General features: G+C 41.3%; 1 protein-coding gene across 1 annotated transcript in view; it reads right to left on the bottom strand.

Annotated features, from left to right (window-relative positions):
* Efcab5 (EF-hand calcium binding domain 5) overlaps positions 1-14,170 on the bottom strand; it is a 106,645-nt gene that overhangs the window by 25,282 nt on the left and 67,193 nt on the right. The window contains exons 11-14 of the mRNA XM_050128606.1: positions 13,657-13,813; positions 7,291-7,580; positions 4,779-4,948; positions 3,622-3,850 (exon numbers count right to left, since the gene is read on the bottom strand). Of these exons, the coding sequence (XP_049984563.1) occupies positions 3,622-3,850; positions 4,779-4,948; positions 7,291-7,580; positions 13,657-13,813 (846 nt within the window). The remainder of the gene's footprint in view (positions 1-3,621; positions 3,851-4,778; positions 4,949-7,290; positions 7,581-13,656; positions 13,814-14,170) is intronic.

Here is a 14,170-nt window from a genome sequence, read left to right as displayed (position 1 = left end):
CTTATAAAATTGACAAATGCCTTTTATCTGCTCAAAAATAGAACTAAAAAATAATTTTTATCTAACTTGTGCACACCACAATTCCATAATTGTGTTAATACAGATATATATGTTACCTTTAAAAGTTTGTATGTGTTTTCAGAAAAAAAAAGGACCAGGGACCAATAAAGACAAGTATCCCAAGTGATTCAGCCCCTCAGAATGCCTCTGTTGCAGTTTCCTCAAAATTCTGCATCCAGAACAGCTTCAAAACTGCTAGCTGAGAGGGTCCAGGCTCACAGACTACTCTATCCGGGACTTCAGATAAGCTCTATACTTTCCCATCACAAGGATACTGGACAGCAAATTTTACAGCTAGTTTTCCCAGGGCTTGATCATTATCCCAGTTTTCTCAGGGTTCCCTAAAGATGTTATCACCCCAAGATGATGGGAAACAGTCTAAAGAACATGACACCCATATTCCTAAGAGGTGGGGAGGTGGTTTTTGGTCATTTGGTGGTGTATGGATGCTTGTCATTATTTAGGGGGGTTGGTTACAAATTGTTATTGGTAATGGTCAGAAAAAAAAAACTAAACAAAGGTTATTAGATTCAAGAACCTCTTTCTGAAGGGGGAAAAGGGGAACTATAATATAGAAATGATAGAATAAAAGGCAATATTATTAAATCTACATTTAAACTAAAACAACTATTAATCTCAAATATTTTACATAGATATGGATTTTTGTATATTGATACAAATTCAAGGTTATTTTTGTTATACTGTATAGATTTTTCTATTCTTGTTTTAGGTATTATATCTATGCAGCTTATTTAAAACTGTAATACAAAGTTCTAGTACTTGAAAGCTATTTAAAATAATTAAGAAATACAGGTTAGTAGTTAGTCATCTATAATAATGAAACTTGTAGTCATATTAGGTATGTTTTCAAGGTGAAACAGAGATATATTTTAGATTGACAGGTGGTCTTCAAATACTTCAGAGACCTACAGAATATGGCATTTAAGATGTTTTAATAACCTAAGGATTTTCATGGCAGTGAGACATGTATGCTCCTGGAAGCACCAATTTTCTTCAAAAAAGGATGATGGACATCAAAGAACCTCCATATTGAGTTTGCTTTTATTGTGGCAAAGTTAACCACTGGGCAAAAAATTGCCCTTGCCTTGACTGCTGACAGTGTGTTATCCAAATTGAACAAGAAGGACTCAAAATAAAGCAATAGTCGAACTTTGCCAAGACAAGATAGGACAGTCCTTCAAAATTCCTGCTTCAGAGAAAAGTTTGTCAAGATATTTTAGATTTGTAGGTCAAAGACAGATGTCCCAAAATTACAGAGGAACCATGGTTGACTGTCCAGGAGGCCAGATGTCTATGTTGTTTCTTAGTTTTGGATATTGCTTGCTCCGCATTTCTTGTTTACTTAAATAATATTCTATCCTTCTCATGTCTCTGACGTGGTTAAAGAGAAGATAATTATAGTTTTACAGTTTTTCTTGTTACCAAATTCAGAAGAGAAACTTACATATGAATTACAAAGTTTATAAGGTTAAGAAACAAAAAGCTTAAATTTTTTATCTAAGAAGATTTTTTAAGATCTAAAAAGATAGTTTTAGAATGGTAATACAAGTAATGATAGAAAATGGTTTAGGTATAAAACTTTGTACTCACTAAGATAGGATTAATAGCATTACTTTCTCTGAATTTGACATATACAAATAGACTGGATAAGCCAGGTGGTGGTGGCGCACGCCTTTAATCCCAGCACTTGGGAGGCAGAGGCAGGCGGATTTCTGTGAGTTCGAGGCCAGCGTGGTCTACGAGAGCTAGTTCCAGGACAAGCTCCAAAACCACAGAGAAACCCTGTCTCGAAAAACCAAAAATAAAAATAAAAAAATAAAGTTTTAAAAAAAACAAATAGACTGGATATTATAAATGTAATTCTTACCTGATAATTGTTCTTACTGTATATAGTTTTATTATGTTAGAGTTAAAGCCTTTCCTTTTTAGGAAATATTGTGAGATATTTGTACACTGTGTGAAGATATATTTGCTGTAATTGGTGTTAATAAAAATCTGAACAGCTAATAGCTAGGCAGGAGGAATAGGCAGTATTTCTGGGGACAGAGAGGACTCTGAGAAGGAGAAAGGCAGAAACATCAATAGACATAGAGAGAAAACAGGAGGTGCAAGATGGAAGAGCAGTAACACCATGTAATAGAACACAGATCAATACAAATGGGTTAATTTAAGTTATAAGAGCGAGTTAGGAACAAGCCCAAGCTATAGGCTGAGCTTTAATTAATAAGTCTCTGTGTTATTATTTGTGAGCTGGCAGACTGAAGAAAAATCTTACAACAGACCACAGCATCCATGGCTTTAAATCTATAGCTTTATTGCAATTTCTACCCATAAAATTAGATAAAAATATACCAGCTATTTCACAGTCTGAAATGTGCCTGGCATTTTCATGATCTAATTTGAAAACATGAATTCTCAAGAAAGATTTGGGCTTCTTCATTTTCCTCAAAAGTTAGAATACTAAACAAGAACTATAAGGATGCGTATCATGATTTTGTATCCCTTGTGAAGAGAGCAAAGGAGTTGATAGGGAGCACTATAATAAAAAACAAACATATTCCTTTCTCCTAGCTTCATTTTTGATGCTGTGAAAAAAAATATCCTGACACAACTCAGGAAAGAGAGGGCTAACTCCAGACCGCAGTGTGTTCTTTCAGGAACTTAAAGCAGCTAAAGCAGTGGTTCTCAACCTGTGGGGCATGGCCCCTTTGGCAAACCTCTGTCTCTTAAAGCATTTATGTTATGATTCATAACAGTAGCAAATTTTCAGTTATGAAGCAGGATGAAAATAATATATGGTTAGGGTCACTACATCATGAGGACCTGTATTAAAGAGTCACAGCGTTAGGAAGAAGTGAAATCTTTAATAAATAAATAAATTAAAAAAAGAAGTTATTCAAGGTCAAGAACTGCTGAAAAAGCATCACATGCATGGTCAAGAGTGGAAAGAGAATAAACGTAAGTATCTTTGCTTGCTAGCTGCTATACTCAACTTGTTTCCTCCTACACTGTTCAGGAGCTCTCTGCCTTTGGAATGATGCTGCCTACAGATCCCTGCCTTTGAATGGTGCTGCCCACAATAGCAATTCCTATAGCAATTAACAACCAAGATAACCTGTACTGATAGGCCCGTGGGCTAACCTAATCTACATAATCCCCATGGAGACTCTCGCCCCAGTTAGTCTGGTTGTGTCAAGATAACAGTTAAAGCTACCCAGCACACCCTTCTACATGTTCGTTCCTCTTTCGTGGATCTCAGGGGGTTAGTCATTAGTTCTGTTACAAAGCGTCATCTTCTCTTCCTATGCTAGTGCTAGGAGAAATATGAACAATATTCCCAGAGAGGCTCGAGTATGGTTGTGTCCAAGTCCTTCACAAATTATAAGGAACATGCCAGAAGGCTGAGAATAAGGGCAACAGAACAAGTATGGTGACACGGTCTACTTAGAGCTTTCCTCTCCTTCCCGGCTTTCGGGGTTGACTTTGAAGACTATAGACAGAGAAGCTCTTGACTACTGCTCTTGTAGACTTCTAACTTACCTGATAGAATTTGATCTCATGAGGTAGGAAGATGTTTATTTCATGAGGATCGCGAAGAGTGTCAACTGCCAGGACCCCAAAGATCCTCATATGCACATCCTGAAGAGGCAGAGCCAGGAATGAACCATTATGCTCCTTCTTACTGCGGGAATTATTCCAGAAGAAGACATTCCCATGGTGCTGAACTTGTGGGACATGGATTGGCTTGCCTTTATCCACTACTGTAAAGCTGTTGAAAAGGGATAAAAAAGGATAGAGAAAAGTCACGGGCTTTAGATCAAACCACAGAGAAGACAAAATTCAGTCTTCTATAATTCTAAGCATTATATGGAGGGGAGTGGATCAGGTACTATCACCAGTTTAGAGTGTCTGACTTGGAAAACTTAAAAATAAATCTTAGGGCTAGAAGTAGTTCAAAGGAAGAGACTATGTGTGTGGCATGCGTGAGGCATGCACTCCAGTCTCCAGTACCACGAAAGAGAAACAGAAATAAGGAACCAACCATAGATTCTAACAGAGGATCCCAATTATAGAGCCGACAGTGTAAAACCGAGCCCCTAAACAGTGAACCTTTTTCAGAATGAGAAATGATCTGGTAGAACCAATTAGGATCATGAGGCTTGAGTGATGGATCAGCAGTTAAGAGCACTGTTTCTCTTTAGAGGACCTGGGTTCCATCCCCAGAACCCACATGATGCTCATAACTCTAGTTTCAGGGGATCTGATACTCTCTTCTGGCCTCTACAGGCGCCAGACATGCAAGTGATGCACAGACAAACATACATCCCAGCAAAATACCCGTATACACAAAATAAATAATCTGATAAAAATACAACAACAACAAAAACCACTTAGGACTGGAAGCCCATCAGGTCCCATTCTGGAAGTGCTGGTGACTTAGAGACAGTTCTCTCTTGAGCAAATCACTAAGGTTTAAAGCCAATTCACTTCAGAAGGGAAAAAACTGTTTTAGAAAGATATACCCAGAGCCAGGCATGGTGGCACAAACCTGTAATCCAGACTTGTAAGGTAGAGAGGCAAGAGGATCAGGAGTTCAAGGCTAGCCTTGACTGCACAGGGAGTTGGAGGCCAGCTTGAAGTACATGAGACCCTATCTTTAAAGTGCATAGAAAGAAACGGACTCTTCAAGTTCTTACCTGATTCCCTTCATGTCCCTGTAGAGCACTTTGTTCAGTACAAATGGAGCATCATCTAGGGTACAAGCCACATTCCTCAAGAGAACGTCCCCTCTCTCTGGCAGGAGTATGTTTTCTTCTAAGAGGGAAATGTGGGCACTGATCTTCTTATTTCCATGAGCCTCAGCATCCTGGGACAAGATATTTCTGATCATGGATTTGTATTTGTCAAGGGCTACAGAGATCCCCTAATCCCTTTGCTAGCCTATTTGGGAATCTAGCACCAATAATTTCATTGAATAAATGATGCAGATATTACCAGTCACGGGCAGTGCAAAAAGGACATTGCCCTTCAAACCTGACTTGTATTTAGGGGAATGAGTGACTTATGTGGAGTTAGGTTGCTTTACTAAAAATAAACATAACCCAAACCTCAACAAAACCTCTTAACTCTAATCAAATTAAAGGTTCAAAACTTAGATCCTTTAGAACCACAATCCTAGTGAGGTGAGGGCCTCAGCAAAGCGTATTGACTCCCGAGGGCGTAGCAAGAGAGGCCTCCAGCCTACTCATCTCTCTTCCTCCATCTAAACAGGAACGGAAAAGCAAAGCTCCCTAGGATCTGCTCCAGGTTTTAAAAAGATTTCTTTATTTTTATGTCATGTGTATGGCTGCTCTCTCTACATGCATTTGCGTGCCTGGTGCCAGCAGAGGCCAGAAGAGGACATTAGCTCTCCTGGAACTGGAGTTACAGGTGATTGTGAGTCACCAGGTGGGGGCTGGGAACTGAAGCTGAGTCCTCTGCAAGAGCGGCAAGTGCACTTAACAGCTGAGCCATTTTCCAGCCTCAGGGAATTCCTAACGTCTGGATTTCATCAGGGTCATTTCGGAAAAGAGTTTCTCGGAGACGAAGACTTAGAAGATTAGGTTTTACTGTGGCATTCATCCAAGTTTGTTTTTGTTCTTTCTTCTTCCATCCACTCTTTCCTCCCCACCCCCATGGCCTCCTTTCTGTTTTCATGCTACATGTGACCCTTCGCATTCGCCTCTCTCCTCAACACTTCTCGTTCCCTTCTCGTGGTCTCTCATTCAGTCTCACAGTCGGTATCATTCCTGTGGTGACTATTCTTGATGTCAACCTGACTACATGTCAAATTAACCAAAACATAAGATGCTGGGTACACCTGTGAAGGATTTTTCTTGGTTTAATTATTTGAGGGGGAAGACCCACCCTAAATTTGGATCCTTTGAGGAAGATCTAGCTTAACTTTTGGCCACAACTTCTGGGGGTAGCCTATAAACGACATGGAAAAACGAAGCATTGCTCTTTGCCTGCTTGCTCTCACTCTCGCTGGCAAGGTCATTCCTTCACTGGTGTTGGAGTCTATTTCTCCGGGATTCCAGTGGAAACTGCAGACCAGTTGAGACATCCAGCCTCATGGACTAAACAGCTACTGGAGCCTTAGGTCTTTCATTGTCAGACAGTCACTGTTGGACTAGCTGGACCACAGCCTGTAAGCCATTCTAATACCCCTCCCCCTCACACCTTTTGTCTGAGACAGGGTCTTTCTAAGTAATCCTGGAGCTCACTGTGTAGACCAGGATGGTCTTGAACTCACAAAGATCCTCCTGCCTCTGCCTCCTGGAAGCTGGGATTAAAGGTGTATGCCATCCCACATGTAGATATGTGTGTGTGCGTGTGCTTGTGCATGTGTGTGCGTGTGTGTGTGTGTGCATGTGTGTGTGTTTGTGCATGTGTGTGTGTGTGTGTGTGTGTGTATAATGTCAGTTTGGCTTCTCTATAGAACTCTGAGTAACACCATTCCCTTTATTCACAGATACACATTATAAAAAGTTAGGCTCTGTTTATGAGTGAGAACAAGCAATTCTTACCCTTCTGAGTCTGGGTAACATCACTAATATTTCTAAAATGCTCCATTTTTCTGCAAACGTCATAATTTTGTTTCTCTTTACAGTTAAGATAAACTTTAAATAATTAAAAATTCTTTTTTGATGGGTAAATTATTCTGCAAGCATCATGCAAAGTAAATGCAGCCTGCACCCTACTGGCATTTTTCATTACCATTCAATTATATAAGCCTTGGCATATTTGATTCTCAGAACAAATACATTTCCAGGACATCATTTGTAGCACAAATAATAAAAACCCAGAGACAGATATTGGGGTTCAACTGAAAACCAGAAAAGCAAAACAACCAAACTACTAGAGAAGTCTCACCTCTCCCAAGGCTGGATTTAGCAGTCAGAGCCTCTCCCTTCTCCCATTTTATGTTCCCTCTAGTACTGGGATTAACGAAGAGCCCCATACATGTTAGACACCCTAGCAATGGAACTACATTCCCAGCCCCTCACTTAGGTCTGAGTCATTTATATTTTTTGTAATAAATAAATCATCTGTAGCATCACTCAGTGATTCCTTTCCAAGCAAATTTTATGTGTTCCTCCTATGTAGCCAGTGAATATCACATCCTGTGAGAACATATTTCCTCTTACATCACCTTAGAAAGCATACCTGTGTGAGGGCCCTAAAGGTCTCAGTATACACTGGCTCCAGGGACACCCCACTTGTCTCTGCAGCATGTTGGATCTGATGTAGCCATTTCTGTCTTGCACAGTTCCTTAGGCCCTCAGTGTGGCTTCTCTCTAAAGCACCCATCAGGAATTCCACAACACTGTCCAGAACTTGGTCTTCATTGCCCCTGAGTTCAGACACAACCAATTCTATGTACCTCTGAAATTGCTTTGAAGACAATTTGACTTCATGACCAGAATGGGAGTTTGGAAATTGGATGTGCAGTTTAGCTAAAAGACGTGAGAAAGAGAAAATGGACTAAAGTTTATTAACCTGAGAGAAAGCTGAAGCCCTCACAGGTATGTTCTATGGATAAGTGAGTACATTAAAGGAATTTCTGAGCACTGAGACTGGTTTCCTGTATGAATTCAGTATGACTTCTATGCTGGCTACGTTTGCTTTTAATTCTACCTCCAGCCAGATGAATTCCTAGAGCCTACTGTAACTCCTGACTGTTGTCTTCCCAATCCTATCTTTTTGCTCTTTGGCACTGCCCCTTTTAGCCACTCATTTCCATTCCTACTTTTATAACCCCAAATAGATTTTATCACTTTATAGTAGGCTTACTAATAGTAAATGATTCATACATATTTTTAAAACTAAAAACACTACCTGTTGGGCTAGGACTATGTCTCAGGGGTATTGGACTCGACTAGTATCCACAGAGCCCTGGGTTCATTCTCCAGGACACACAATACCAGACACACACCATACATATAATACCACAAATGCACATACACACACCACACACATACAACAGACACATCACACACACATATAATGCCACAAATACACATACACACACCACACACATACACAAAATACACAGAGTACCACAAACACACATATACACATCACACACACAACACACATATAATACCACAAACACACATACATATATAACACACATACACACCACACACAATACACATCATCACACACACATACACACCACACACAAACACACACTACACACAATACACATCACACACACATATAATACCATAAACACATATACACATCACACATACACACATATAGACACACATACACCATATACCACACACACACACACAGCACAGCACACAGTGCTTATACGTTCCAGGATTTAGGAGGCTAGAGCAGAAAGAGCTTGAGGTTTGGAAACAGCCTGGGCTGCCTGAGATGATCTTGTTTTTCTCAAAAGGCCAAACTAAAGCAACCCACACAGCTTGTATTATGCAATTCCATGATTCAAGTTCCCTCTTGAATCTAGCCTAGTTTCAAATCATACCTGCCCTCCGTGTCATCAAAGAATGGTATTCTCTCCTACTCATAGTTCCTGACCACGGCTTCCATATATCTGCATCTGCACTTTAAAAAAGCTATCGTTCTACCATATATTATATTCCGGTCATAGTTTCCCCTCCTTCTTCTCCTAGTCCCTCCCTACCACCTGTCCTATACCCCAGATCTACTCCTTCAAAAAGGGGCAGGCCTCCTGGGGATATCCACCAAACATGCTTATCAAGGTGCAATGAAACTAGGCCCCTCCCCTCAAAATAAGGCTGGATAAAGCAACCCAGTAGGAGGAAAAGGGTCCCAAAAGCAGGCAAAAGAGTTAGAGACAGCCCCCACTCCCACTGCTTTTTTTTTTTTTTAAGCAAGGGGCTAGAGAAATAGCTCAGAAGTTTAAGAGTACTGGCTGCTCTTCCAGAGGACCCAGATTTGATTCCCAGTACCCACATGGCATCTCACAACCATCTGTAACTCCAGTTTCAGAGGATCTGACACCCTCTTCTAACCTCCAAGGGCACAAGGCATGCATATGGTGTATATGCATATATATGCAAAAATGCCCATAGACATAAAAATAAAAACTAAGTCCAGTCTAGGACTCTCCAGGCTCAGGACTCTCCATCCCCTGGACTCTCCAGCCCCAGGAATCTCCAGCCCCTGGACTCTCCAGCCCCAGGACTTGTTTTTTCATTCAACATTAAATTACAAGTATATCATGTTATTTGTGTAGCTTTGACTCGTTCATCTTAGCCACTGTATTCATTATGTGAGTGAAACATCATTGATTATTTGTTCTCCTGGCAATATGCATTTCATGTATTTTTAATATTCCACTCCTAGAAGCTGCATTATAAGCATTTTGGTACATGTCTCCTGGTGCATCTATGAAAGCATTTTGACATTTATTATACATTAACAAGGCAAACAGATGTAATGGCTTATAATGATTGCTAACCTGATAGGATCAATAATTACCCTGGTAACGAATTTCTGGGCCTATCTGTGAGGGAGTTTTTAGATTGGGTTAATTGAGGTGGCAGAGTACCTTCCTTGAGCTAGATCCCTTAAACTAAAGAAAAAAGAGAAAGTGAGCTGAGTTCCAGCATGCTCCCCTGTTCGCTTCCTGACTGTGGCAGCAACGACAATGTGCCAGCTACCTCCTTCTCCTGACGCCACACGTTCCTCACCATGATGGCCCATGCCCCAAACTGAGAGTCAAAGTAAACCCTCCCTTCTGTACGCTGCTTTGATTAGGGATTTTTGTCACAGCAGAGGAGAGTAACTGATAGGGCACATGCCCCTTCCTTCTCAAGTGGGTCCTAGCTTTTCTCTCAAAATGCCTTCCTTGTGCTTTTTCCTTCCCTTTAATGATGAGAACATCCATCCAGTACCGTTTACTTGACAATTAGGAAGCACTGCCTGAACCTGTAATTGTCATGTGTGAGCTCTTACTTCCGTAGTTAAGCAGCCACTGATTTTCCTCCTAGTGTTTGTAGTTACGGTTTTGCCTTGGGGAAACCACTCTCCTTTCATCGCTGCTCGTGGGTTTGAGTGGGATCCATTGTAGCTTTAGAGGTAGAACATGTACTCCAGGGTCATACCAGCCAGGGCATTCCATGCCTCTAGTCAGAGTGGCTGGTTTAGTGTGGAATGACACCAGGTCTTTTCTGTTTGCTTGTTTATTCAGTCCTGGATAGCCTGGAACTTGCTGCATAGACTAGGCTGGACTTGAACTCCTGGGCTCTAGGGTTAAAGGTGTTTGCCATCATGTCTGAATGTCAGACTTTTTTGCTCGAGTGATCAGGTGGAGGATATTCCATTTCATCCCTGTTGACTTGAATGATCCTGAGATAATGTGAGTCTGACCCTGCTTACCACAAAGAAAAGGGTTGTATGACAATAGGACCAAAACAGAGAAGAGAGAGGGCTGGGCTGAAAGCAAGAGAAGAAGGGAAGAACTGGACACCTCCTAATGTCAGAATTTGAACCCCCAAACCTAGCTGTACTCTGAACTACCTCTTTCTCCTGAGAAACCCGAGAATAGTGCCTTCGGAGAAATGAGCCCGTGTATGAATCACATCTTGACTTCTAAACACTACCCTTCAATTAAAAAAAAAAAAGCTAAGGTAGTTCCTGAGGAAGCTGATTATTCAGGATGGAAACAGGCGAAGCATAGGATGTACCCGGAAGATCTCATATCAGAAAGCCAAGGAGTGCTCAAGAACGATGGAGACATTAACACGCTAGAGAGAACTGTCTGCATTCCTTTAAAAAGAGAAAATACCTACCTGCACGGTGGTTCAGAAACCCTCAACGTCTAAGAGTCTCAAGAAAAATCATGCTGAGTGCAAAGAAGCCTCACCTAAAAGAGTGTGTATCGTATGATTCTGCTTTCATGAGGCTCTAGACAAGAGAAATTATGGTAGAAACCCCTCAGTGGTTGCCTTGGGAATGCTGCATGGGTAAAAGGACATGGAGGAGCCTTTTGTTCTATCCCTCCTAAGAAGTACCAACTACACTGCTCATGAATTTACACTTAAAATTTACACACCTAACTTTGTGGGAAGTACATGCATACCTGTGTATTCAGGTAGAAGTGTACATTTCACTTTAACATGAATCAAAAATACCAGAAATAGATGGAAAGATAAGGAGTCAACAGAGAGACAAGAAGCCATGGGAAAGTGTCGATGGTCGAGCCTAGGCTGTGGGTGTTTGGGGCCTCTTCACAAGATTCGTTCAGACTGGCTGTGCATTTGAGCATTTTCATAATACAGAGTTGAGAGTGGGAGAGACGAGAGGACATAGAAGCCAGACACAAAGGACTAAATCTGGGTCAATATGAGCATGAAAACAATGATAAGATTGGATTATAGCCACAAGAAACTGCTGCATACTATTATAAACAAAAGGTGGACAGAAGAGAAAAACTTTTATAAAGGTTCAAAGTGCATTTACAAAATACTACTCATAAACAGAAAAAAGTGACTTTAAAGTAGAAGGGCTCAATAGAAAAACGTTTTGAGAGTTATCATGTATCTCCGATTAGCCTTGAGCTTGCTGTGTAGCTGAGACCAGCCTGATTCTACAGATGTGTACCATGAAACCTAGTTTATGAAGTGCTGGGATTCAAACTCAGAGCTTTGTGTCTGTGCGGCAAGTACACTACTTACTGGGCTATATATCCAGCCCAGCATATATCACTTTAATCAACTGATCAATGTTATCAGCATAGGGTTTCTAATAGAGTTCAATAAAAATAAAATATTGATTATGTGTTCAGATCCTGCCAAAAGATGAATAACCTGGGTTTAACCACAAGGAAACGTCAGACAAACCTGTGGGAAGAGCACACTATAAACAACCAGCTTACAATTTTCTAGAAAACAATTGTAGTTTTATGTCAGCTCGAGGAAGTAAAAATATAAGAAAAAAAAAGAAGAAAAGGAAGAGGAAAAAGATCAGTAAAGAGGGTGGGTAGTGGTGGTACATGCTTGGATGGAAGGCAGAGGCAGAGGCAGAGGCAGAGGCAGAGGCAGAGGCAGAGGCAGAGGCAGAGGCAGAGGCAGAGGCAGAGGCAGAGGCAGGTGGATCTCTGTGAGTTCAAGGCCAGCCTGGTCTATAGGGCGAGTTCCAGGACAGCCACAGCTACACAGAGAAACCCTGTCTCAAAACCACGCCTCCAGAAGAATCATTAAAGAGAATAAAGAATTAGCATACCGAAGAGGAACTTTAGACCCAGCCAGACTTGATAGTTTAGAACTTAGAAAAGCAGGGAAACTATGAATTCAGGCAATGATGCTGCAGGTTTGGGAATTGTTAGCCTTAGAAGTGAAAGAAATCAGTTCACAGACAGAATTTGCCAGGGCTCAAGGGCTGGGCTCAAAACACTCTGCAGTGTGCTCCCCTCTGGAGCACACACAGGTTCCTATTCATCTGCACACACTGGTACTCAACTGATTCCCATTTAATAGCTCTGAACTTCTGGGTCTGGTGGTATAGGCCTGCAATCCCAGTTACTCAGTGGGCTGAGGCAGGAGGATTGAAAGTTCAAGGTTGGCCTAGACTAAACAGCCAGTTTAAAACCAGTCTGGAGGGGGCTGGAGAGATGGCTCAGTGGTTAAGAGCACTGACTGCTCTTCCAAAGGTCCTGAGTTCAATTCCCAGCAATCACATGGTGGCTCACAACCATCTGTAATAAGGTCTGGTGCGCCCTCTTCTGGCCTTCAGGCATATACGCAGAAAGATTATAGTATATATAATAAATAAATAAGTTAAAAAAACAGTCTGGAAAGCTTAATAAAACATTTAAATTTTTTTTTAATGGCTGGATGGTGGTGGTGCACATGTTTAGTTTAATCCCTGCACTCAGGAGGCAGAGGCAGGTGGATCTCTCTGAGTTCGAGGCCAGCCTGGTCTACAGAGTGAATTCCAAGATGGCCAGGGCTACACAGAGAAACCCTGTTTCGAAGAAAGAAAAAAAAAATAAAAATTTAAAACTAAAGAAAGGGATAGAAAGATACAGTTCGGAGTGCTTGGCCATCATACATAAGGCTGTAAATTCAATCCCAGGATTGAAAGGAGAAAAAAAATTAAATGTTTCAGCAAGTTTGGAACAGCTAACGTGCACACATCTGCATGTGTGTGTGTGAGTGTGTGTGTGTGTGTGATATATATTTATGAGTGCGTATGAAGGCCAGAGACTGATGCTGGCTGACTTCCTATATTGTTTCCCACTATTTTCAAGACAGGGTCACCCACTGAACCTGGTCACTGATTTAGCTGGACTGACTGGCTGACCACTGTGCTCCAGGGATCCTTGGGTCTCTGCCTCCCCAGTGCTGAGGTGCCTGACTTTTATGCAGATGCTGAGATCCAAATTCAGAGCCTAAGCTCCTATCACAAGAACTTTTCCAACCGAGTCCCTCTCCACCTGGAATGCTCGTTTCTGACTTTGTGTATATGGCACAGAGACGAGAAACTGAAAGTTTTTGCTGCAACTTAAATAGGAAGATGCTGATAGTTTACCTTTCTTCATGGATTCTTTCTCCATCCCCTCCTTGTATGTGTACAAGAGATCATCAATTTCATTCAGATTCAGAAAGCCTGAGCCATCATTGTCCCACTTCTGAAAGAGGGCTTCTAGAAGAAGCACCCGTCGGATTCGGAAAGCGTTTTGTCTAGCCTAGAACACGAATGGGAGAATAAGCACGGGAGATACAGTCTTTATTGTGGCGGCAGGCGGGTTGCATTTAAAGGAAGTGTAGCATCTCACTTTTTTTTTTTTTTTTTTTTTTTTTTTTTTTTTCGAGACAGGGTTTCTCTGTGGCTTTGGAGCCTGTCCTGGAACTAGCTCTTGTAGACCAGGCTGGTCTAGAACTCACAGAGATTCGCCCGTCTCTGCCTCCTGAGTGCTGGGATTAAAGGTGTGCGCCACCACCACCCGGCTTATCCAGTCTATTTGTATATGTCAAATTCAGAGAAAATAATGCTATTAATCCTATCTTAGTGAGTACAAAGTTTTATACCACCATTGCCCGGC

This window comes from Alexandromys fortis, unplaced genomic scaffold (genome assembly GCF_014885135.2).
Source record: "Alexandromys fortis isolate MF-2015 unplaced genomic scaffold, M_Fortis_MF-2015_v1.1 scaffold_80, whole genome shotgun sequence".
Taxonomy (NCBI): Eukaryota; Metazoa; Chordata; class Mammalia; order Rodentia; family Cricetidae; genus Alexandromys; species Alexandromys fortis.
This window is presented reverse-complemented; position numbering and strand designations above follow the sequence as displayed.